Here is a 27,862-nt window from a genome sequence, read left to right on the forward strand (position 1 = left end):
CCTAAGTATTTTATTCTTTGTGGTGTTATTGTAAATGGAACTGTTTTCTCACTTTAATTTTCATTGTTCATGACTTGTGCATAGCAATACAATAGATTTTTGCATACTGGTCTTATATACTGCAATGTTGCTATTCGTGTTTATTAGTTCTAATACATATTAGTTCTAATACATATATGGCTAGATAGGTAGATAGATATAATAGATACATATGCTCATATTATTTTACTTCTTCCTTTCCAATCTGGGGGTCTTTTATTTAGTCTTACATAATTTCTCTGGGTATAATTTCTAGTACAATGTGGAACAGAAGTGGCAAGAGTGTACAACTTTATCTTGTTCATGATTTTAGGGGGGAAAGCTTTCAGTTTTTCACTATTAAGTACAATGTTAGATGTGAGTTTTTCATAAGTGTCCTTTATCAGTTCAAGGAAATTCTTTCTATTCCTAATTTGTTGAGTGCTTTTTATTTTATCAAAGGTTTTCCCTACATATTTTGAAGTAATCATGTTTATTATTTATTCTATTTATTCTACTAATGGAGTGTAGTACATTGATTGACTTCCATAGGTTAAACTGATCTTGCATTCCTGGGACAAACCCACTTATTCCTAGTATATAATCTTTTAACATGTTGCTGAATTTTCTTGTTAGCATATTGTTGAGGATTTTGCATTCATAATCATAAGGGATACTGGACTGTGGTTTTCTTATGTTGTCTTTCCTGGCTTTATTATACCAATAACAAATATTGGCCTCATAGGATATGTTTCCTCTGTTCTATTTTTTTGGAAGACTTTGATAAGGATTTGTGTTAATTCTTTAAACATTTGATAGAATTAATCAGTGAAACAATTTGGTCCAGGGCTTTTTAAAAATTGGAATAGTTTTGACTCTAGTAATCAAATTGAGTCAGACTGAGTCAGAATCAATTTAGATTATGTTTCTCTGTATTTTTTCACCCATATTATTTAATTATTGATGTACAATTATTTGTAGTATTCTGTTATCTTTTTATTTCTGTATTTTATTTCTGTAGATCAGTAGTAACCTTATGTTTTACCTTTTATACGTGATTTTAGTAATTTGAGTCTTCTCTCTTTATTCTTGGTCAATCTAGCCAAAAGTTGGTCAACTTTCTAAAATCTTTTCTTCTATTTTTACATATGTTTATAAAAACTTCTTTACATGCAATGCTGAATGGTCAGAACATCCAATAACTGAAATAACATTTTTCTCAACTTGATGAGCAAAGAACACTCCTAGAAACATCTTACATATTTCTTAAACCCTTGTTTGCATGCATTACATTATGATCAGCACATTCTCAGAAATAACTCTTCTCAACATGCCATGCAAGAAACATTTTTTTAAACTTTTTAGCAAATGTATTCAAACACATCTCTACATACCTTACAGAATAACTAGCACAACCATTCACTGAAACAACACTATTTTCCTATATTTTGTCTGCCATAATCTTAATTATTTCCTTCTTGCTTTCAGTTTAGTTTGCTGTTTTTCTAGTTTTTTTAAGGTGTAAAGTTAATTTCTTTAATGTAGGCTATTTTTTTCTGAGTACTATTTTTGCCATATCATAGGTATCGATACACTGTCTTATACCAAACTCTCATTCATCTCAAAGTTTTCTCTAATTTCCTTTATCTCCTTTTTAATCCACTGGTTAAGAGAATGTTGTTTAATTTCCATATTTATTTATTTTCCTCTTGTTACTGGTTTCTAATTTTGTGCCTTTGTAGTTAAGGAAAATACTTTGTATGACCTCCAGTTTTAAAATTCACTGAGATTTGAATTATGGCTTGACATATAGTCTGCCTTGGAGAATGTAGACTCAAGAGGAATGCATACTCTGCTGTTGGGTGGTGTTCTGTAGATGTCTATTAGGTCCAGCTGGTTTACAATGTTGCCTAAGCCTCTATTTCCTTGCTATTCTTTATTTCCTTGTGGATTCAAGTGACTGTCTAGTATCCTTTCATTTCAGCCACAAAGATTACTTTTTTTTTTTTTTTTTTTTTTTTAGGATTTTCTATAATTATTTGGGAAACAGAGAGAGCACAAGGGTGGGGAGCAGCAGAGGGAGAGGGAGAAGCAGGCTCCCTGCTCAGCAGGAAGCCTGATGTGGAATCTGGAAGTCCTGGGATCATGACCTGAGCCAATGGCAGATGCTTAACCTACTGAGCCACCCAGCGTCCTCAGTCACAAGGACTACCTTTAACACTCCCTTAAGGCAAGTGTGAGGGGCACCTGGTGGCTCAGTGGTTGGGCATTTGCCTTTGGCTCGGGTCATGATCACAGGGAGCCTGCTTCTCCCTCTGCCTGTCTCTGCCTCTCTGCATCTTTCATGAATAAATAAATAAATAAATTTTAAAAAGGCAAGTGTGATAGCTTTTGATTATTCTGAATTGTCTTAATTTTGTGTGTATTTTCACAGGCAGTTTTGCCGGGTATAGAATTAATTCTAAGTTAACAGTTTTGTTGTTCTTCCAGCACTTTGAATATATTACTTAATGTTCTCTGGCCTCTATGGTTTCTGATGAGAACTGTGATAATCTTATTGCAAATCACATGTACATGATGAGTTTTCTTTCTTGCTGCTTTCAAGTTCCCTTCTTAGTCTTTGGCTTATGGTAATTTGATTGTGATGTGTCTTGGTGTATTTTTATGTGTGGGCTTGGTGAACTTCTTAAATGTGTATATTAAAATTTTCAACTAACTTGTAAATTTACTACAAATATTTCCTCAAATACTCTTTTGGCCCTCTTTCCCTTCTTTTCCTTCTGAGACACTTATTGTGTGAATGTTGTTGATAATATCCTACAGGTCTCTCAGGCCCTGTTCTCTATCGTTTTTTTCTTTCTGCTCTTCAGATTGGATAATCTTCATTGATCTAATTTCAAATTTAAAGATTATTTTTATTAACTGTTCAAATCTGTTCAAGTCCTACACTGGATTCTTACATTTCAGTTATAATTTTCAACTCCAGAAGAGATATTTATAATTTTTATAAAATTATGACTAAGTTATAATTTTTATAAGTTTATAACTTTATAAAAACATCCTTTTTGCAATTTCTATCTCTTCATTGATATTCTCTATTTGGTGAGACACTATCCTCATACTTTCAGTCCTTGAACGTATTTAAAACAGCTGATGGGAAGTCTTTGTCTATTAAGTCCAACATCTAGGCTTCCTCAGGGACAGTTTCTATTGACTGCTTTGGGTTTGTTTTTTTTGTTTTTGTTTTTGTTTTTTTTTCTTTTTTCTTTTTTTCTGTATACTGGTTGTACTTTGGATACCTTGCCAACTTTTTTCTTGAAAAATGGGCATTTTGACACTGGGAAATCAGATTCTCTCAACCCTCACCTTAGAGTTTGCTGTTGTTGATGCTTTTTGTAGTTGCTATTGTGTGTGCTTTAGTGATTTTTATGAACTAATCCTACACAATTGTCAATTCTCTGTTGTATGTGACCACTTAAAGTGGCCCATTAGCTTCATATTCGGCTAATAATTGGACAGAGATTTCCTTAAATATCTGGAACCAAAAGAATCTCCCAGTCTTTGCTGGGATGTTCTGAGTGAATGTTGTTGGGGCATGCCTTCAAGATGTAGCCAGAGGCGAGAGCTTAGGGTCTCTCTGGCATTTTCTGGGCATGCTCAGTCCTAGACAATGCATAACTTTCTGCCAGGAATATGTCAGGGTTTTTTAACGTCCTTATGGATATCTCACTGCTGACCTTTCTTCCCAAGCGTTTTGCTTATTGTTTGTCCCTATGGTTATCCACTGCTTCAGGGAGCAATGTACTCCCCTCATCCTGGGGTAGTGACTTTAGTGCTGGGAAAGTTCCAAGTTTGGCAAATAAAGATAAGCTTTTAGAACACGGATCTTGCAGGGAGACAGATAAAGACAATTTTCATGAAAAAGATCCATTCTGCTCTCTCCAGTACCAGAAATGTGGGATATTAATTTAAGGCTACTGCTGAACTTGGGGACAAGGTACAGGGCTAGCTTAAGTTAAAAAACCACAAAACATGCTGTTCTACTAACGAAGATCCAACTTTTTTTTTTTTTTTAAGTATAAACCTGACTTGCTGTTATCTGGTTTCTTGAATTCTAAAAAAGCTGACTTTGACAGTTCTTGGGGGCCAGTTTTATTGTTGCTTTTATGGAGAGGCATAATTTTGGAATTCCTTAATCTACCATTTTTACTGATGTCCTCATCTTATAATACAATTTTATATCTTAACTAAATAGCTAATTAATGTCACTATGATTGTCAGAATGAAAAATGTACACTTGTATTTTAAAACTTTCTTTTCTGTGCTATCAGCCTCTGTAACGTCAAGTACCTACATGTGGCTGTTATAGAGAATGTTCTAAGTTCATTCTTCCTGCTTGCCTGTATCAACAAACCCCCTATGAAACTGCATTATGTTTACTTATATACATGTGACCATCTCTGTGAAAGAGAGGGAACTCCTCAATGACAGATGCACATTTCAGTGATCTTTTAAAACCATGGTGCTTATCGCAGAGCCTGGCTTCTAGGAGGTACTTAATAAATGTGTTTAATAAGAGTAATTTAAAAAAACTAGCTAACATATATTGAGTTCTAAGTTTACCCTAGGTCTCAGCTAAGCATATTTTTAAAAAATATTTTTTAATTATAAAATATACAGATAAGAGTTCATGTAACATATACGTAAATTTTAGAGAATTAAAAAAATGAACATTCATATACCAACAATCCAGTGTAAGAGAGCATTCATTAGTAACTCAACAGATCCTATGTTTCCCTCCCCAGAGATAATCTTGAATTCTGTATTAATCATTTCCTGTACCTTCCTCATATAGCTTTACCATGTCTGTACTCATGATGTACAATGTGTAATTTTTTACTTTTTATAAAAAATTCTATAAATGGACTCATTACATTTTCTATATAGCTTTCTTTTTTCTTAAATATTATATATTTGAAAATCATTCATTTTTCACTACTGTAGAATATTCCATTATATGGATATATCTGAGAACATGTGAGCTAATGGCAGTCAGGAACAGCTAGGCTATGCTGAGGTAATGAATCCTAAGGGGAGGAAAAAAAGACATCTCAGGATCAAATCCTCTAAAGGTTTTCTTGTTCTTTAGTCTCTAAAAGTTGTGCCAACTTTTAGAAGTTATACATAAGAGGCAAAAGAACCTGAGAAGGAGGTCAAAAATGGGTTTGGCCAGTGAAGTAAAAGGAAAATTAGCAGAAAGTTGTGTTATTAAAGCCTGGGAAAAAACAGTATTGCAAATAAGGATAGTGAAGAATCCATTGGATTTGCCAACATAAAACATTAGGAAGATCTCATTAGGCTTGCTGTAGTGGTGAGAGGCTGAAGCTGCACTGGAATATTTTAAAGACAATGGCAATGGAAGTACACGAGAGCATGGGTCAACAACCACAAAAAGAAGCTGAGAAGTGGAGGTGTTGGAATCTGGAAGGTGGAGAGTTTTTAAAAAACATTATCAACACTAGAGCACCGTGTATGCTGAGAATAATGTTATAGAAAGGTCAGAAGTTGTTGAAGCAAAATGAAGAGATAACTCAGAGAGAAAAGTCTCTGAGAAGGTGAGAGAATGGAATCTAGAGAATAGGAGGAGGGACATTGTCTCCAGTGCAAAAGGAGAAAAGGCAGAAAAGATGAGTGCAGTATTTGAAGGTAGAAAAGTAAGGGAGATTAATCTAGCAGCTTCGATTTTCTCCATGAATTATGAGGGTCATTAACTAAGAGTGGGGGCAGAAAGGTCATCTTGAAAAGTGGAGAGGTGAGTTTAGCAAAGAGAGCAGAAACTGAGTGCCATTTGAAGATTGTGATCATGAATTTAAAAAAAGTCACTCAGTCCATTTATGTGATTTTTCTCAGGTAATATTTACCTGTTCTAGTTCAAGTTCAAAGAAAGAAACTGAGGAATTTAACCAGAGGTTTCTGTGAGGAAAATATCTTTCTCTAAGAAAAGGCTGACATGTTATTCTCTAAGGTTATACTTATGCCACATTAAAAAGCTCAAAATGCAAACCAGCAAGTATATAGCAAATATAAGTGTTGTGTTCATGAATTAGCATTTATAATCTTTTATTTTGACCTAGTACTCAAGATAATATTGATACCACATTCTGCTCATCAATCTTCCACTGGTTATCTCAATTTGGTCCTATTTTGTACTTCAAAAACACACTAGTGAGATGTATAAAAATACAATGCAATTACCACTGTTCTAGAAATAGTTTTAATATTTTAAGAAAACTTTGTAAATAGCCAAATACACCTTTTCCCTAAGACACAAAGGGATTCACTAATGGTAAGGTAGCAATCTTTTTCTTTCATTATAGAAATAAATTATATAAACTTTAAGCTCTTGATTTTTTTTAAAGATTTTATTTATTTATTCATGAGAGACACAGAGAGAGAGAGGCAGAGACACAACAGAGGGAGAGGCAGGCTCCTGCAGGGAGCCCCATGTGGGACTCGATCCCGGAACTCCGGGATCACGCCCTGAGCCGAAGGCAGATGCTCAACCACTGAGCCACCCAGGCGTCCCTAAGCTCTTGATTTATACCATACTTTATTTTCTATCTTTTATATATATCACACATACTCATTAAGGAAAAAGACTAAAAGCACAGAATTACACCAAAAGAGGTGATAAATAACTGCTCTTACTCCAAAAGAATATTAATATAAACAATTATAAATTTCAGATAGATGAATAGGTCATGTTCTGTAAATACTAATGTGTTATACATCATATGTTATATAAATATTAGTTTTATCTTACTACTTTGCAAAATAGTTTAGCCTTGTCCATTTTTTCCTTATGCCTCAGTTTTCTCATTTATAATTTAGGGACTCACCTCTTTTTATAGTTTTACCAGAAACTAAGATATTTTGTTAATAAGAGTCATTCCTGAAATCTTACCAACAAAGTGATGTCACGTTAAACACACTGAGACCTAATTTTTTTTTTTAACAACACAGTGATTCTGAATCTTACACGTAGAGGTTGAAAGTCAGAGTCCAAATCATTCTTTGTGAGGGGTCACCAGGGAGACAGATACACTGTCAATGAGCAATTACTACTCAGTATTTTTCCTATGGTGTTAAAGTAGATCATTATTTCTTTGTTTGAACACCAGGTAAAATTTGTAGTTGGTTAGATTTAGAGTTCATACTATATAACATGTAGTTATCATTAAACACCAGATTTACATGCAGCACAGGGTGCCTACATACCTAAAATCCTTTTGAAGTGCTGAACTTCACCTTGAATTCAGTCCAGAGTATACAGAGTGAAATCCACTCTGTTTAAATGACTTCTCTCTTTTTTCCCACTTTTTTGCTAAGTATATATTTCTGCTCATTTTAAATATGTCTACTCACATTAATAAGAAAGCAACTTAATCTTTAGGTAAAAGGGACATTATGCCACATCTTTGTACTAATTCTTAAGTTTAGACAAATTTTTTTTTATGTATGATTAATTTGGAACTAATGCTGTAAAAGAAAAAAAAATCAATCAAATCTCTCATACTACTTTTTCCCATACATTTATATTCCAGAAAACTGCAGAGCTGGGGAGGTAGCTCACAGAGAACAGATCATCTTTACATAAGGAGCAGATACAGAGCAACACTAACTCAGGTTGAAATTATATTACTTACTTCCATGTTATTGTGATCAAAGAAAAGAATTATTGGACCTACAATGTTATGATACAAACAAAATCGTAACCATCACATTTCAAAGGGAAGATTAAGAGACTAAAGAACAAGAAAACCTTTAGAGTCTTAGGGATGCAATGTTTTGCTCACACATTCAAGTAAGATTATCAGGAGAGGAGTGTCTGCACTTGCTGAGGCGATCGGTGTAGGATGCTCTCTGGATCTTTGTATTCATTCACTGGATTCATCACAGCTGCATACACTTCACCATAGGCTCTGCAGACTAATTCTGTAGACTGTTTTATGATTTGCTCTCTATTGATAAACAAACAGTATGTGAAAACACAATCTAAAGATGAAATACTAAGAATTATAAGAAGCTTCATATTTGAATCAATACATTTCATTTTCATAATTACCACATACATACTATAAAGAAATCATTGTACAACTACAAAAGTAACTTTGGTTTGGGGATCAAACATACTTTTTATATTCATTATTTGTTTATCGTTGCAGAAGGGCAGGGACTGTGTTATGTTCCCAGTATTCTGAAGGACTGTGTTATGTTCTAGTAATCTGAAGGATTACTAGACAAGAAACAAAAATTGTGACCTACCATCAATGTACTGATTTTGCAAACATGACTGATGACATGTTAACCTTAAAGAACGAGGCTTATCATCATTCATATTTATCAATACTTTAAATCTCAGAATAACTTACAGTAAACTCTCCTTTCAGTAATAGCTCCTACCTTACTAACCACACTTTAGATTCCTATCTATTTATATTATCAGGTTATAATAATGTGACACTTGCCTCCAACAAGTCCCAGCATTTTCTACAAAAAGCATTTCTACATAAGCACATAAAAGAATAAAGTTTTAAATGAACTGAAGTAAAATTTTAAAGATCTGACTAGAAAAAATAGCACCAGGTTCATAAAATCTGCATCAACTCCATGTTCTCATGCCATTTACTTCTTGTCATTCTCAGCTACTTCTATTCATTTTTATCACTATAGGTATAGTGATATACCTAGTGATAAAAATACTGTCTTTTCTGATTTTTACAACTAAATTTAAATGTGTCTTTCAAGCTTCACTCCCAAGCCTACTTTTTTTGTTGTTTCTTATTTCTGTCAGCAGCATAACCATGTTGCATCACCTCAGTTTAGACCCTAATGAACTCTTGTATGGAGTATAGAAAAAGCTCCCATCTGGTCTTCCCTCTTCTAGTTAATATTTTAAAAATATTTAAATATTTAAAATATTTAAAAAATATCTAGTCTCTTCTAGATATTAAATATTTAAAATATTTTAAAAATATCTAGTCTCTCTTTAAATATTTAAATATTTAAAATATTTAAAAAATATCTAGTCTCTTCTGCATCAATCTATCATAAGCACTGCTGTTAGATTAATGTTTCTAAAGCATACCTATTATCTTGTCTCTCCCTCACCCAGGCCCTTCCTTCAAGGAGTTTCTCTGGTTTCAGAGAAGCCAAAATCCCTCATCCTGTCATTTAGAATCCTTTAATACCCTCCATATCACAACTCTAATCCTGAGGTCTGACACAACTCCTGACTGTTCTCTCTGCCCTTTCTTATTGACCTGAATTCCTCTGCACTATTCCTCCATTTGCCTAGGATGCTTGTCTCTCTCTCTCACACCTTCAAATGTCCTTAATTCTCAGTAGAAACGTACTCTCTCATTCTCTGATCCTTAGAGCTGAAAATAATTATTCCATTTTGGAATGTCTATGACCAAAATGATGCTTGGAAGACTATCTGTGGAAATATGTACCTGTGCTAAGAAAGAATAAAATTAATTGGATGGAATGAGGAGGGAAAATATACTTATGATCTTGGATCATCAACACCCTGTTCTGGTAAGGTCTCAAAAGATGAAACAACTTGACAATTCTCAAAAATTGCTAAAGCTTTCAAGCTGGCAGTGGGTAGAAGGAACTTACACTAAGTAAATTCTCTGAGTAGAGTAGAATACTACTACTAGCTATACTACCTTTTCACTGGAACAAAGGATGGCAAAAACTGGTTTGGAAATCCACTTAACCAGATGAGCCTCTGAGATATTTTAGATCTATGAGTAATCATCCCTATAATTAACTGAACATAAAAATGAAAGCATCAATATGATGCAAAATTATTTTGCATTCATGAAATAGATGAAAAATAATATAAACTGATATTTTAAAATTTTGTTAAATATAATACACATTTGATGCCCATTTTTGCAACAAATCAAATAATGAATTTTAGACATAGTGTTTTTTGTTCTTTACTCAAAGCAGTAAGACAGACTGGGGGATGGGATATAAAGAATCCATTACTTAACACCTCATACTCTAAAACCTATACTCAATCTGAACATAGTGTTTTATATATACTACATAACAAAACACAAAGAGACAAGGCTATTCCCTATCACGAGAAGTTTAAAATCAGAATATAGTACAATAATGAATATTAAATATAATTTTTAAAAATCCAGAGTAACTGGTAAATGTAGAATGAATTGTTGAAAAATCTAAGGAATAAATTTTAAATTTTATCAAGTCCAAATGATGAAAAAAAATTTAATTTATTGGAGTTTAGGTATAACCCAGGGCACATTTCTGTTTATAAGCTAAACTAGCTCACAAATGTCTACAGCTCACAATGCAGCAGAAACATCATTATAAATCTGCAATGGAGAAAACAAAAATAAAGCAATATTGCTAAGATATAAATAAATAAAATCAAGCCAATAAGACCAAGTAAGAGTTATAGTTTATTTTCAGTGTTGGTGTTTAGTAGTACAGGGTTTCTCGTTCTGTCCCTCAGTTTGGGAAACTACCAAGATAGGAAACATGCCTATGCAGAACAAAATAAAAGATACCAGAGCTCATGGAGAACAGAAGTCTTTCATGTGGTGAGGTGAATAAAGGGAAGGGAAAAGAAATAGCCTGTCAGCTAGCTGCTAAAGCTAACCAGGAAAGAAAGGCAATGGAAAGTGAAATTCTCCAAAGTGAATTGGAGTCAAATCCAAACTATAAGAGCAGGAACTGTAACTGATAATGATTTTCCCCATTTCTGAACAAATATAAGAGTTCATGACCATCTCCAAAGCCAGGTATAGGTCTACACATTCATATTCAACAACTTTTTTCTAGTGAACTATTATAGAGATGAAACGGAACAGTGATGAAGATTACTGTCAGAAGACCTTGACTCTAGTTGAAGCTCTGCCACTTATTACTATTGCCTTGAACAAGTAATTTAGCCTTTCTAGGACTAATTTCACTACTGTAAGGCAAAACATTGAGCTTGATAATATTTACAAGGTACTTTTAGCTCTTAAATTATTCCATTGAGGATTAAAAGCATTTTAATAACCTGTTATTTTTTTTAAAGAAACCTCTATGTGCCTATCTATACACATACAAATGTATGCATATGTCACATATACACATACATACATACATGTTATTTTGGGTAATTGGGTTCCTCAAATAATGATTTATAATAAGCATATCAGTTATTTGTATATAATTATTTTTACTTTTACATACACTCTGAGATGAGGAAAGTTTTACTTTCTTGCCATTTTACTATCTCCTCTTTTTATTTGTAGTGCTAATTACTATCCAATTAGTATATATCTTTACTTTAAAAATATATGCATGTGTCTGTATATTTATCTGTCTGCCTGCCTGCCTTCCTGGTGTCTTGGCCCAAATTATTCACTAATATCATTTAAGGAATAGAGTCTCGGGGATCCCTGGGTGGCTCAGCGGTTTAGCGCTTGCCTTTGGCCCAGGGTGCAATCCTGGAGTCTCGGGATCGAGTCCCACGTCGGGCTCCCAGCATGGAGCCTGCTTCTTCCTCCTCCTGTGTCTCTGCCTCTCTCTCTCTCTCTCTCTCTCTCTTTCATAAATAAATAAATAAATAAATAAATAAATAAATCTTTAAAAAAAGAGAAATAGAGTCTCAAATAATGGTGATCATATAGTGACAAATAACCAACGTTCAAAACAGAAGTTTCACGTATTCTGTAACAAAATACAAAATCACCAACAAATCCTATCAGTCACGTGCTTCTGAAAACTTCAAATGTGCTTATCCCCTGATTACCTCGTGTATAGGCAGGAAAAAAAGCAGTATTTTTTTCAGTGGTATATGCTGAGCACCGGTGCTAGCATGGGCATCCACCTCAGATCTATACACTGTATTCTGATCAATCACAGTCAAGTCCATAGCTGGTGGATAAAGAGTACTTTTAGAACTATTTTTTTATTTTGAATTCAATTAATTAACATATAATGTATTATTAGTTTCAGAGGTAGAGGTCAGTAATTCATCAGTTGCATATAACACCCCATGCTCATCACATCACATGCCCTCCTTAATGTCCATCACTCAGTTACCCCTACCCCTCACCTACCTCCCCTCCAGGAACCCTCAGTTTGTTTCCTATACTTTAAAGTCTCTTATGGTTTGTCTCCATCTCTGATTTTGTATTATTTTTCCCCTCCCTCCCCCAATGATCCTCTGTTTTGTTCCTTAAATTCTACATATAAGCGAGATCATATGATAATGGTCTTTCTCTAATGGACTTATTTCCTTAGCATAATACCCTCTAGTTCCACTCACGTCATTGCAAATGGGAAGATTTCAATTTTTTGATGGCTGAGTAATATTCCATTGTGTGTGTGTGTGTGTGTGTGTGTGTGTGTGTATCACATCTTCCTTATCCATTCATCTGTTGATGGACATCTGGGCTCTTTCCATAGTTTGGCTATTGTAGACATTGCTTAGAATGATTTCTGTAGGTTAAATTTAAAGTTCAGTCCTGCTTTTCACATGACCAAAGGATATGTAAAAAGGGCTGAAAGGGAAAAAATTGTATTTGAATGTAAGCTATGATCATCTATAAAGTTAGATCACTAACTTTCTTGGTCTCTTTACTACCAGGAAAATTTCATAGGTAGTAATTTATTAGGTGGTGCTCTATTGGCCTTTGGACAGTTTAATAATCCTCATAGTTAAACAGACCTTTAAAAAATAAAAACATGATTCATACAAATGAAGAATGAGAGAATGTCAAAATTTTAATAACTCATTAATGAGGAAGCTATTAAGATGCTAAAGCTGGTTCACAGAACATTTTGAGGAACTGGTCATTTACAGGCATTTGGAAAGGCAGGTTAGAATAAAAGAGATTAAACACAAAATGGGTTAATGTTCCACTGAGCAAAAAAAAATATTACACAGGACATGAGGAAGTACGGGGCATTTAATTAACAGTAAGCAGAGCATCGAAATGATCCATCCCCCCAAATAATTAAATAATTCTTGAAGGGTCTGTTAACAATGCTTCAGTGTGACATGGAAAGGACATACTGCTCTTCCAGACCCAATCTGCCCTATTTTCAAGTTTCAAAAAGTCTTTCTTATATCTAAAAGCAGTTTGCTATCCATCAGTGTATCATATATCAAAGATAATAATCATGTAGTTAATTAACTACTGGAAAAAAGGGGAAAAAATGAAGGAGAAGATGAGGATGTTATAAAATTGTACAGAAGGGCAATATTTTTCTTATGAATCAGAATACCATGTATTAAGAAATTCAATTTGTCCAGTTATAAACAATTTGGTATTATGAATCTCAAAAATACCAATAAAGACTAATATATAGCTAAATGGAAATTTCATCCATTTTAAAACATGTTCACAAAACATTTTAAATAATTACTGAAAGCATTTAGCTGTGATAAGAAATGAACTTACTTCCAGAATCAGTGAGCTTGTCATTAATCAGTACTTTAGGATTTTGGTTGCCATAACAACATGACACAATTTTCATCATTACCATAAACCTAGCATTTCTAAAAATAGCTTATTTCAACATTCAGGCTCTGTGATCACTAAAATTGGGCTTTATTACAGAACCACAGTTAACAGTGCAATCAAATGCATCATAGGAGAAAAGAAGGCATTAACAGTTTAAGCCTGAAAAATTAAAAAGAAAAGATGATAATATATTTATAAAGAATAGATTGGTTAAAGAATTTTTCTTTTTCTTTTTCTTTTTTTTTAAATTTTACTTATTCATGAGAGACACAGGGAAAAAGGCAGAGACATAGGCAGAGAGAGAGGAAGGCTCCCTCTGGGGAGCCTGATGCGGGACTCCACCCAAGGACCCTGGGATCATGACTTAAACTGAAGGCAGATGCTCAACCACTGAGACCCAGGTGCCCCTTGATTTTTCTTTTAATGTAATACAAACATCAAAGATGTAACAATGGGTTAAATCAATTTTCATCCCAGGTCAGTTTTCTATCATTCACTGTAAAATTAAAGTATATTTTAGGGGTGCCTGGTTGGCTCAGTTGGAAGAGTGTGCAACTCTTGGTCTTGGGATTCTGAGGTCGAGCCCCACAATGGGTGTAGAGACTATTTTAAAAAATAAAATCTTTAAAAGAGAGGTATATTTTTTTTGAGAGGTATATTTTACATAACACCAAGCACACATATCTCACATAAATGTTACCTATCATGCAAACATTTTTGAGCTTCTTTTAAAAATAATAATCTCAACATAGAAAGGACTAATATAAAAAACACAGTACAGATCAGTGTTAAAGAGAACAGATTTTGGAATCAGAAATACTGGATTCAAATCTTGGCTTTGCTTCTTACTAACTGCTTGCCCTTGGTTCAATTATTTAACCTTTCTAATAATGTCCTCTTCTATAAAGAAGAAATCCTAATTCATGGACTCATTAGGAGGACTAAGTGAAGTTAAAGGATCAATCTTGCTGAGGTGTTCACATTGATTACATAGGGGCTGGAGCGGACAAGAGTGCAAATAGGATAGTTCAGTGGTAACTGTGAAGATGTTCAAAAGTAACTAGTTTCCTCTCCCATACTTTTTTCTAGGTAAAGATTTAATGAAGTGGCTCCATGGGAATTCTGAATGAAGGCATATTGAATTTACTAGATAAACTATATCACATAGCCAGTCTGAGAAGAATACCATGTGACTATGTTGGAACAATGAAAATCTACAGCAAACATCACACTTAATGATGAAACATCAGAAACATTTTCATTGAAGTTCAAAATAAGATATACACATTCACTATTACATCTACTATTTACCTTGGAGCTCTTAACCAATATGAGTTTAGTTATAAATACTGAAAAAAAATTAGTGAAACTCATTATTCTTCTATGACTTTACCAAAAACTAAACAACTGATAAGCTAATAGAACTAAAATAGAGTTTAGTTGGCCAGTTAGCTGGCCAGATTCAAAATTATCATATAAAATATAGTATGTTTCCTATGTGCCAGCAATATCTAATTAAAACAGGTATTGGAAAATAAAAGATCTTATAATAGTCACAGAATTATTTCCTAGGAATAAACCCAATAATATACAGAGATTACATATAGAAATTAGAAAAACTTTATTGAAAATTCTAAAAGATATGAATAAGCATATCATGTTTATAGATGGGAATATTTACTAGTGGATTATACTTTTTCAGTTCTTTTTTGCTCATTCTTACATTAACTTGGTGAATCTTTTATTTTTTTCTAATTTTTATTTTTTAAAGATTTTATTTATTTATTTGAGAGAGAGCACAGACACAAGAGTGTGAGAGGTACGGAGAGAGAACATGAGCAGGGAGAGATAAGTAGATTCTCCACTGATTAGGGAGCCCAATGTTAACTGACAGACACTCAGGTACCCCTGGTGAATGTCTTATACACACTTGAAAAGAATGCTACCTTCTATAGTTGTGTGTGATATTCTCTATTAGGTTGAGCTGATTGGTGGCATTTTTTCAGTTCTTTTACACTGTACTATATTTTTGTCTACTTTTTATCAATTTCTAAGATACCAGTTTTGAAATATCTACCTATAACTGTCAGTGTATCTATTCTTACTCAATTCTTTGAGCTTATACTGCTTGTTTTTTGAAGCTCTGCAATTAGATGCACATAATTATATCTTCTTCATGAACTGATTCTATTATTATTGTAAATGACCCTGCTTATCTTTGGTATCTGTTCTGCGGTCTAATTTTTCTGATATTAATATAGCTACTTTAGCTTTATTATGATTAGTATTTGCATAGTATACCTGTTACCATCCTTTTGTGTTTAAATTATTTGTATCCTTATATTTAAATTAGATTTCTTATACGTAGCAGACTGTTGGGCCATGCTTTTTTTTTTAATAATAAATTTATTTTTTATTGGTGTTCAATTTGCCAACATGCAGAACAACACCCAGTGCTCATCCTGTCAAGTGCCCCGCTCAGTGCCGCCACACAGTTTCCCCACCCCCCGCCCTCCTCCCCTTCCACCAACCCTAGCTCGTTTCCCAGAGTTAGGAGTCTTCCATGTTCTGTCTCCCTTTCTGATATTTCCTACCCATTTCTTCTCCCTTCCTTTCTATTCCCTTTCACTATTATTTAATTTCCCCAAATGAATGAAACCATATAATGTTTGTCCTTCTCTGATTGACTTATTTCACTCAGCATAATACCCTCCAGTTCCATCCACGTCGAACCAAATGGTGGATATTTGTCATTTCTAATGGCTGAGTAATATTTCATTGTATACATAAACCACATCTTCTTTATCCATTCATCTTTCGATGGACACCGAGGCTCCTTCCACAGTTTGGCTATTGTGGACATTGCTGCTAGAAACATCAGGGTGCAGGTGTCCCGGCGTTTCATTGCATCTGTATCTTTGGGGTAAATCCCCAGCACTGCAATTGCTGGGTCATAGGGCAGGTCTATTTTTAACTCTTTGAGGAACCTCCACACAGTTTTCCAGAGTGGCTGCACCAGTTCACATTCCCACCAACAGTGCAGGAGGGTTCCCCTTTCTCCACATCCTCTCCAACATTTGTGGTTTCCTGCCTTGTTAATTTTCCCCATGCTTACTGGTGTGAGGTGGGATCTCATTATGGTTTTGGTTTGTATTTCCCTGATGGCAAGTGATGCAGAGCATTTTCTCATGTGCATGTTGGCCATGTCTATGTCTTCCTCTGTGAGATTTCTCTTCATGACTTTTGCCCATTTCTGATTGGATTGTTTGTTTCTTTGGTGTTGAGTTTAATAAGTTCTTTATAGATCTTGGAAACTAGCCGGTTATCTGATACTTCATTTGCAAATATCCTCTTCCTTTCTGTAGGTTGTCTTTTAGTTTTGTTGACTGTATCCTTTGCTGTGCAAAAGCTTCTTATCTTGATGAAGTCCCAATAGTTCATTTTTGCTTTTGTTTCTTTTGCCTTCATGGATGTATCTTGCAAGAAGTTACTGTGGCCGAGTTCCAAAAGGGTGTTGCCTGTGTTCTCCTCTAGGATTTTGATGGAATCTTGTCTCACATTAAGATCTTTCATCCATTTTGAGTTTATCTTTGTGTATGGTGCAAGAGAGTGGTCTAGTTTCATTCTTCTGCATGTGGATATCCAATTTTCCCAGCACCATTTATTGAGGAGACGGTCTTTTTTCCAGTGGATAGTCTTTCCTGCTTTGTTGAATATTAGTTGACCATAAGGTTGAGGGTCCACTTCTGGATTCTCTCTTCTGTTCCATTGATCTAAGTGTCTGTTTTTGTGCCAGTACCACACTGTCTTGATGACCACAAATTTGTAGTACAACCTGAAATCTGGCATTGTGATGCCCCCAGATATGGCTTTCTTTTTTAAAATTCCCCTGGCTATTTGGGGTCTTTTCTGATTCCACACAAATCTTAAAATAATTTGTTCTCCATGACCAAGTAGGATTTATTCCCGGGACACAGGCTGGTTCAACACTCGTAAAACAATCAATGTGATTGATCATATCAGCAAGAGAAAAACCAAGAACCATATGATCCTCTCATTAGATGCAGAGAAAGCATTTGACAAAATACAGCATCCATTCCTGATCAAAACTCTTCAGAGTGTAGGGATAGAGGGAACATTCCTCGACATGTTAAAAGCCATCTACGAAAAGCCCACAGCAAATATCATTCTCAATGGGGAAGCACTGGGAGCCTTTCCCCTAAGATCAGGAACAAGACAGGGATGTCCACTCTCACCACTGCTATTCAACATAGTACTGGAAGTCCTAGCCTCAGCAATCAGACAACAAAAAGACATTAAAGGCATTCAAATTGGCAAAGAATAAGTCAAACTCTCCCTCTTCTCTGATGACATGATACTCTACATAGAAAACCCAAAAGCCTCCACCCCAAGATTGCTAGAACTCATACAGCAATTTGGCAGTGTGGCAGGATACAAAATCAATGCCCAGAAGTCAGTGGCATTTCCATACACTAACAATGAGACTGAAGAAAGAGAAATTAAGGAGTCAATCCCATTTACAATTGCACCCAAAAGCATAAGATACCTAGGAATAAACCTAACCAAAGAGGTAAAGGATCTATACCCTAAAAACTATAGAACACTTCTGAAAGAAACTGAGGAAGACACAAAGAGATGGAAAAATATTCCATGCTCATGGATTGGCAGAATTAATATTGTGAAAATGTCAATGTTACCCAGGGCAATTTACACGTTTAATGCAATCCCTATCAAAATCCCATGGAATTTCTTCAGAGAGTTAGAACAAATTATTTTAAGATTTGGGCCATGCTTTTTCATCTAATCTAAGAAGCTCTGCCTTTTAACTGGAGTGTGTAAACCTTTTGTATTTAATATAGTTACTTATAAGGTAGAATTTAAGTCTGTCATTCTATTTGTTTTATATTTGTCCCTTCTGTTCTTTTCCTTTCCTGCTTTGTTTTGATATAATTGTTTTTTAGCATTCTATTTTATCTATTGGCATGTTAGATAATTTTTGTTCAAGAGCCTGCTGCAAGGTTCAAAATGTACCTTCAAAATATATTATATAATTACCTTATAACATCATAAATGTACATTTCTACTTTCCTCCCACTCCATCTTTTGTGCATTTGTTGTCATAAATTTAATTTCTATGTGTTAAAAATTCCACAATTCACTATTAGCATTTTTGTTTTAAATGGTCAACTATCTTTTATATTTAGCATTTCCTGGGCTCATTACTCCTCTGTGTTGATCTGAATTTTCTTCTCATATTGTTTTCCTTTAGCCTGAAGGACTTCTTTTATCATTTCTTACAGTGCAGTATACTAGTGATAAAGCCTCTCTACTTTTATTTATCTCAAAATGTATTTATTGCTTTTCCAGTTTGAAAGATACTTTTGATAAATACACTATGAAAGTAGACATTTAAAGATGATTTTCTATTGTCTTCTGGTTTGCACTGACTCTAAAAAAAAGTCAGTAATAAACTTATCATTAGTCCCTATAAAAAATGTCTTTTTCCCTCTGGCTGCTTTCAAGATTTCTCTCTTTATCACTGGTTTTCAATAATTCAATTATTGCATAACCTAGTACAATTTTCTCTGTTTTTTTTTTTTGTTTTTTTTTTTTTAAACTTCTTGGATCAGTGGGTTCATGTCTTCTGTCACATTTGGAAAAAGTTGTTTTATTTCTTAAAATTTTTCTGACTCAATTTCACAATGACACTCCAATTATACCTACTTTAGAGTGCTTAATATTATGTCACAATTCACTGAGACCCCCCCCCCATCTTTTTCTAGTGTTTTCTTTTTTTCTATCTGTGTTTCAGTTTGGATAGTTTCTACTGTGCTCTTTTCAAGTCGACTGATCTTTCTCTCTGGGGGTTCAACTGATAGTTACACCCACTCATATTCATTTAGATATTATACTTTTTAGGTACAGAATTCTCATTTTGTAAAATTCCCCATTTTTTCTCTCAGTATAATAATGTTTTCCTGGGGATCCCTGGGTGGCGCAGCGGTTTAGCGCCTGCCTTTGGCCCAGGGCGCGATCCTGGAGACCCAGGATCGAATCCCACATCGGGCTCCCGGTGCATGGAGCCTGCTTCTCCCTCTGCCTATGTCTCTGTCTCTCTCTCTCTCTCTGTGACTATCATAAAAAAAAAAAAAAAAAAAAATGTTTTCCTTTAAGTCCCTGAACGCACTGTAAATAGCAGTCTTAAAAGTTCTTACCTGCTAGTTCTATAAATTGTCATTTGTCAGCTTATTTCTGCTGACAGATTTTTTTTTCCCTAGTTTTGGTTCATATATTCCTACTACTTCACCTAAGTAATTTTTTATTGCATTATAAATGCTACACTGTTGATTATCTATGTTTGTTGTCAATCTTAAGGTTGCTAAGTTTTGTTCTGGAAGGCATTTAGTTGAGTTAAAGATAGCCATGATTTTTTAGAGTTTGTTTTTAAGCTTCTTGGAGTCTAAAGTAGCCTTTAATGTAGGACAAAATTAACCTGCTAAAGTAGCCTTTAATGTAGGACAAAATTAACCTGCTTTTAAGGCTTGGACTTTCTGAAGTCTCTAAAGCATTGTGCAATCAGTTACTTTTCCTCTCACAGTTTTCCAGTAGTTGTTCTTTCCCCCAAAACTTATTTTATTTTTATTGATACAGGTGTTCCTGACAGTAAATACAAGTGGCTTAAAAGGAGGCAGTTAAAAAAAAAAAAAAAAAGAGGAAAAGAAAAATTATTCTATTTCTTTAAAAAAAAATTTCCTCTAAAGACATTATTTTTATAGTATTATATTATTTTCCTAATATACATAATAGAGAAAGATTCCTGAACAAGAGTTGTCGAATCACATCCATTTTTCTATATGCTCAACGTTAGGAGATATCTATAATTCCCTTTATTTCTTAAGTTACTCACAGAAGTAATTCTGAATCATTAAGAAAAGACATGAGAATAACTTAAATATTTTAAACTGTGGTTTCTGTAATCCAATCTGTATATTTACACCATTGAAAGGTGAATATTGTAGTTTAGCACTGAATAAAGAATACATCCTTCTAATTCACTCCAAGGAAGAAAGGAAGGAAGAAATCCTTAAAACTATTTTCTTCCCCTCTTGTTCATTTTCTATACAACTTGGCTTCTTGGCTATTTAAATTTATTCAATAGTTTATTTCAAGGCTGAGGCATTCAATCAAAATCTCCTTTGAAAGGCCATCAAACTCTAAGACAAAAAAGGGAGACAAGAGTAACAGGTGTCCCAAATACACTGCAACCACACTAAAGTGCAGGAGAGCAGAATATTAACAAAATTTTTAAAAGATTAGAAAATAATGCTTTACATTTCAAAGATACATTTCAAAGAAACAACTGACATTTTATTTACTACATTTTTAATTTTTATTTATATATTTGAGATAGAGAGAGAAAGATGAGAGCATGAGAAAGATCATAAGCTGGGGGCAGGGGCAGAGGGAGAAGCCGACTTCCTGCTAAGCAGGGAGCTCCATGCGGGACTGGCTCCCAGGACCCCCAGAATCATAACCTGAGCTGAAGGCAGACCATCTGCTAGTTGACATTTTAAATAGAATATGAATAGAAAAGAAATTGATGACATAAAAATATGAAATTAATTTTGATTAAAAATGAATCATTTTGAAAAAGTTCAAAATTTAACTGAATAAAAGTACTGTCCTATTATCTCAAATACTTTAAAAATAAGATCAAATAAATTCTGTGCCTATACAGTGGCAGAAATTAGGATAAAAGTTAATTTTGAAAATAAAATATCATCAATTTAGAAAAGGGAAAAAAAGTAGTTAGAAAACCTGCCTTCATGGTGAGTCTTAAATGTGTAAAATGCCCGATATTTTCAAAGCAGCCCCAATTTTTAAAATAAGTAGCCAATTTGATGTATTTTTCTTCTGAAAATACATTCACAGGTTATATTTTAATTTTAGAATACTTTGCAAATAATATCTTAGAAATTTCCTGAATGAAAAAAGTGGTAGGGATGCCTGGGTGGCTCAGCAGTTGAGCATCTGCCTTTGGCCCAGGGCATGATCCTGGAGTCCCAGGATCGAGTCCCACATCGGGCTCCCTGCGTGGAGCCTGCTTCTCCGTCTGCCTGTGTCTCTGCCTCTCTCTCTCTCTGTGTCTCTCATGAATAAATAAATAAAATATTTTTTAAAAAAAGAAAGAAAAAAGTGGTAATTAGATAGATACTAAGCAATTTCTCTTAGTTGTCCTATTATTATTTATATGCATATCTCAATTTTAAAAAGTCATTATATTAGTAAGAATTTATAACAGTATATTAGGTACATACTATAAAAACAATATAAGGGATCCCTGGGGTGGCTCAGTGGTTTAGTGCCTGCCTTTGGCCCAGGGCGCAATCCAGGAGTCCTGGGATCGAGTCCCACGTCAGGGTCCCGGCATGGAGACTACTTCTCCCTCCTCCTGTGTCTCTGCCTCTCTCTCTCTCTCTCTCTCTCTCTCTCTATGTCTATCATAAATAAATAAATAAATAAATAAATAAATAAATAAATAAATAAATAAATAAATCTTTAAAAATAAATAAATAAAAATAAAAACAATATAATTTAAAAATTTAGATTTCAAAAGAATGTACCAAAAATTGTGTTCATTTGGTTGTTAATAAAAACAAAAAAATTTACATTATTGTTAACCAGCAAAACAATAAAAGCAAATGCAAAACTAAAATAATTCTGTAATAAAAGACAAACATCTGATTTGAAATATCATTTACGCTTTAGAAAAATCTGAGGAGCCCTCACAGATAGAGAATTCAGATAGAGTCATAGAACATGCTCAATCCCACTGCTAGTTTTGTAACTTTATTTTAAACTATTATTACAGTTTATGAAAGGGTGGAAAATCTATTAAGAAGTATCCCTGAATCTAATAAGGATGTACACTCTTAAAATTTTGATGAATCTTATCAAATTGCCCTCTAGAAGGATTGTACTAATTTATATTCTCATCAACAGCATATGAAATAATGCCCATTTTCCCAGACCCTTTCATTAGCATATAACATACTTTTTGTTAGTATTCTGATAGGCAAAAATTCTCATTGCTGTTTTAATTTGCATTTTTGATCATCATTATGTTCTCATATTTATTTGCCATTTGCATTTCTTCTGTGAATTGTCCAAACATACAGTGCCTGTTTTTCTACTGCTTTGTCCTGATTTGTGGGATTCTCTTCAATATTAAGAATATATTAAGGATAACTTGTCTGTTATATAACTTGCAAAATTGTTCCATATTATTGCTTATATTTTAACTTAGTTTATACTGTTGTTTTGTGTAAAAAAACAACAAAACCTAAAACTTTAAAGTGTTAGGTAGCCAAATCTGTCCATTCTCTCCCTTCTGGAACCTGGGTTACATGCCGTCCTTTATAAAACACATTAAAATTTCCCCTCAATTAGCATAAAATGAAAAGAATAATGGTATGTTTTGGAGCAATGCTCCAAACAACTCAACACTCAAATACTAAGACTGAAACGTGGCTAAATCTAAAAGAATTGCAGGTAATCACTTACAAAAATAATTTAAGAAACACACACAACAGTTTGAGCCATGGCATAATGGAGTTTCTTTTATAATCTCTTACGTCTTTAGAATTCCAGTTATGTAGATAGTATGAGACCTTCTAGGATAATAAAATAAAAGATTAAAAAATAGTGCTTTACCTTTCAAAGATCTATTTTAAAGAAACAATTGAAGTAAAAAAAATTTTTTTAAACCTTTCACTCTACACCTAATATGGGAAAATTTCCCTGAGGAAAAAAATGTTCCATCCCATTTCCAGCCAATTCTTTTTTTTTTTTTTTAAGTTTTTATTTATTTATTCATGAGAGACACAGAGAGAAAGAGAGAGAGAGAGAGGCAGGCAGAGACACAGGCTGAGGGAGAAGGAGGCTCCATGCAGGGAGCCCGATGCGGGACTCGATCTCGGGTCTCCAGGGTCATTTTGCTTACGGGTCTCCAAGGTCACACCCTGGGCTAAACCGCTGAGCTACCTGGGCTTCCCCCATTTCCAGCCAATTCTAATTGATACCAAATTTTTCTGCTTGTTGAACCAAAAGCTGCCTCCTTGTTTTATTTATTGCTGTAGATCTACTCTCCAGAAAAAACAGAAAACAAGTGTACCACTATCTCTGTACCACTGCATCCTTGTAGATAACTGAAATATTTTCTTCACGTTTGATCATTCTTTCCTTAGTGTAGTTTTTAATATAAATATTTGTTCACATGTCTAATTGACCCAACAGACTATAATCTCCAAGAAGACAGTGCAAATGTCTTTTAAATCTTAATCCTTGGTGCCTGTTATATAGAAAGCATTTGATATACAGCTGGGTGAATGGGGAGAAAAAAAAATGTATAGTTCAAATTTCCTACTTTAGGACAATTTAAATTTGTCAATATGTTCCTTATAATCAACAAAGTCAGACTATGATCTTTCTGTTTCTTCTAACTGTAACATTCTAAGATTTTAATGTATAGTTTTTTGTCTTGAACACATTCCTGATAAGTATGTGATACGAACAATTAAAAATATATCTACAGATCCAAAATAGTCTATAAGATGCATACACTATACAATTAATATATTATTAATCTTCCATGACATTTTCAATGTCATCCTGACATGTTTGTTAATATAAGGGAATTTTGGTATTATGGCTATACCGTATCCAATTATATTCACATTAACTTTAAAAAACATTTACAAAAAAGAGATTTTGAGGATTCCTGGGTGGCTCAGCAATTTAGCGCCTGCCTTTGGCCCAGGGCGTGATCCTGGAGTCCCAGGATCAAGTCCCGCATTAGGCTCCCTGCATGGAGCCTGCTTCTCCCTCTGCCTGTGTCTCTGCCTCTCTGTGTCTCTCCTGAATAAATAAATAAAATCTTTTAAAAATAATAAAATAAAAAATAATAAATAATAAAAAGAGATTTTGGAGCCATATACATGAAAGCAATAAGTACGAACGGGGTCAGGTCAGATCTTTTATGGGTGCTCAGGCATAATACAACTTTGGTAACATAGATCTTCAATGGTAAATCTATTCTTGAAGGGATCCCTGGGTGGTGCAGCGGTTTGGCGCCTGCCTTTGGCCCAGGGCGCGATCTTGGAGACCCGGGATCGAATCCCACGTCAGGCTCTCAGTGCATGGAGCCTGCTTCTCCCTCTGCCTATGTCTCTGCCTCTCTCTCTCTCTCTCTCTCTCTCTGTGACTATCATAAATAAATAAAAAATTAAAAAAATCTATTCTTGAAAATAAATTTTCTCTAAGAAATGTGCTTGGTATCTTTAAAAATATACGAATCTTTACCAAGTAGTTGAGACCAAAAGATACTTACTTCACTGTGGCACTTAGAAGAAAGTTCAGCTGTGGCATTAGCAGGCTATCTGGGGCTGACAGGTAACGATCAAACTGAACCTACATGAAACAGAGAAAGAACAAAACATAAAGTGCATGTATTTGCCAACAGATATATCAAATATAACCGTCAGTTATAAGGGTTAAAATCTCAGCAAATATACCATGGTACAAATAATGAGTTCTTTGTGAACAAAATGAGTTATTGCTTCAACATTCTAACTAAAATTTCCTAAAAGTGTCAACTTCTTAATTCTGAATCCAAGTTATTCACCTTAATCTCCTTCACCAAACTTCACCAAACCAATATTAACAAGTCATCAGGTTTCAAATCTACCTTATTTCCTTAAATCTACTGTATTTGTTAATTGTTAATTTTTTAATCAACTAATATTTATTGAGGACCTACTATTAGGAAGGTACTATATTAGGTAAAGTGTATATAATGGTGAGCAAAAGGGGACAGCCCCTAGCTCACAGAGCTTATGACCTACGAAGAAAAATAATAAACTGTAGTGTAAATAAATATATAATCACAAATTGTGTTAGATGCTATGAAGGAAAATACCAAAATATTATAAAAGTATAAATCAGGAGGATGGACGTAGTTTCTGTGTTTGGTAAAGGACATTTGAAGTGAGATCTTAGCATTGAATAGAGATTATTAACTAAGAGTGTGTGCAGTGAAGGCTGTGGGGGTGTCAAGGATAGGACAGCATGGATAAAGGCTTAAGTGAGAAAAAAGGGCTAACAGATCAGTTCATGTAGGTCTCCTACACTTTTTAAAAGGATTTTCATTCTTATTGGTAAAAGCATTTAGGAAACCACTGAAGGAGGGGAATAATTTGATTTAAGTTTTAAGAAGCTATTCCTGGCTACAGCTAGAAGGGAAGGTTGTAATGATGGATGCAAGGACACCAGATAAGTAGCTATTATAGCATCTTAGACTACAAGGACAATAACATGGTAGATAGAAGAACACTGGATCGTAAAATCATCAGTATTTGGTGCAGAGGTTGACTCCCAGATCTGGGTCTGTATAATTTAATTCACAGCATTATCACAATTCATAACTGCATTCTTTTCACATTTATTTAGTTGAAACAATAATGGACAGATGCTCTTACCACTTTCTGAGTTTGGAAACTTGGAAGAGGACTTGGGGGGATGGGGCAGGGAAAACTTAGAAGAGTTCAAGCTTGGGATATGCTGATCTGAAGTGCCCTGAAGCATTCAATCAAATGCAACAGACAGTTATATATAAAATGGCAGACCACACATAAAACAAGATTCTGTTTCTTTGAACAGATACTCAACTTAATTGCTATTAAAGTTTAAGACCAAGCACAAAATTATTTGTAATGGGGTTTAAATATATTTTGTGGGTTTATATTATGGATTGGATATGTGTTGGTGAGGAGAGAAAGAGAGGGAGGAAACACATTTATTGAGTACTAACTAATCTTTGTGTAGACTTACGTGTTCATTTTGTGGGGGAGGGAGTACCTTGAAGTGGGACTACTACCACTTTCTAAGAAACTTATCTTTTTTTATTAATCTAAAATGTATTCATTTTCATTTATTTTTATTTAAACTTTTTAGAATAAAATCTTCATATTTTTAGTTCTTACTGTGATGTCTGATGAATAGAAGTACTTCTCTATCTATATATACATATTACATATTACCTTTTATCCTGACATAATGTTCCTTATTTATCTTTTCTAGTGTTTTTAAAATCTACTTTACCTAATAATATTGTCGGCTCTGAACTCTTTACATTGTTATCGCTTTCTTTAATTTAGCTCAGTAAGATGAAAGGTAACAAAGCCTTGGCATCAAAAAAGTCATCCAGGAGAACTATGTGTTAAAGTCAAGCCATTGCAGTAGTGAGCATATGTGAGTATTTAAATACTTAGGACAGGATAGATGGCATAGTAGTTGAGAGTTAAGTCCTAGGTTGAATGGGGTTGTTTGGAGGATCAGAGTTAATACATGAAAAACAGTGGCATGCTCAATAAATACTAATGGCTGGTGTTATTATTGATCATTTTTGTTATTATTGCTGATAGTGTATTATAAAGCTTCCAAACAAAATCATCCTATGAGAACTAAATGAGTATCCTCCAACTGCTGGATTTGCATTAATGTAAAGTATATACTTAAGACATGGAAACATGCTACAAGAAGTGGTGCTCAGGCAGAAAGGATGTGCAAGCAAGCTCTTCACTTGAAAAGAAGGAAATAAAAGTGGAGGTTCGAGGAGTCTCACACTCAAGAGTAATATGTTATTTTAAGGTTGGAATCAGTTTCAGTTATCATCTCAGGAAGAAATCAAGAACTATAAGCCTTCCTACTAAACTAACTACTATAACTGTAGGAAGTCTTTAATGACATATGGCCTAACTTCTTTGCATCCATTATTTTTGTTTCTCCATCATGCTAGGAGTAAAACTCTGAAAATGAAGAAAACCTAAACAGGTATGGATGAGTGGAATATTACTACAAATATATATCTTGGCCAGACCTTAAAGGACACATGTGTACAATCTTTATTATTGCACCCAATGTGAATGTAGTATATTAAGAGATAAAATTACCACCCAGGAAAAAATTAATAATGTTCTACGAGGAAACCTATGTTGAAATGTTTTACTATTCACTTACCATTGCAGCCTTCAGTGCCACAGAATCTAGGTTGGGCAAATTAGCTAAAGAGCCCTAAAAAGTAAAACAAAACAAAAAAATAAGATGTAAATAAATAAATAAATAAATAAATAAAATAAAGGTGCTATAGTTTCAGTTCACTCATGAAATACAGTCCACTAATAGATTCCCCAGATTTGGAA

General features: G+C 34.1%; 1 protein-coding gene across 8 annotated transcripts in view; it reads right to left on the reverse strand.

Moving 5' to 3' along the window:
• The window catches only part of COG6 (component of oligomeric golgi complex 6), a 184,578-nt gene that overhangs the window by 81,717 nt on the left and 74,999 nt on the right, over positions 1-27,862 (reverse strand). For 4 of the 8 annotated variants that reach the window (XM_077867948.1, XM_077867954.1, XM_077867955.1 and 1 more), the window contains 3 exons: positions 27,681-27,734; positions 24,994-25,073; positions 6,422-8,039 (listed from right to left, as the gene is read on the reverse strand). In XM_077867948.1, coding sequence (XP_077724074.1) covers positions 7,892-8,039; positions 24,994-25,073; positions 27,681-27,734 — 282 coding nt within the window. In that variant the 3' untranslated portion in view covers positions 6,422-7,891. Of the gene's footprint in view, positions 1-6,421; positions 8,040-11,504; positions 11,653-11,951; positions 11,989-24,993; positions 25,074-27,680; positions 27,735-27,862 lie in introns of those variants that run through there. The other 4 variants (XM_077867952.1, XM_077867951.1, XM_077867949.1 and 1 more) reach the window with 3 other exon arrangements.

The sequence above is a fragment of the Canis aureus genome, chromosome 24 (genome assembly GCF_053574225.1).
Source record: "Canis aureus isolate CA01 chromosome 24, VMU_Caureus_v.1.0, whole genome shotgun sequence".
In the NCBI taxonomy this organism is placed as follows: domain Eukaryota; kingdom Metazoa; phylum Chordata; class Mammalia; order Carnivora; family Canidae; genus Canis; species Canis aureus.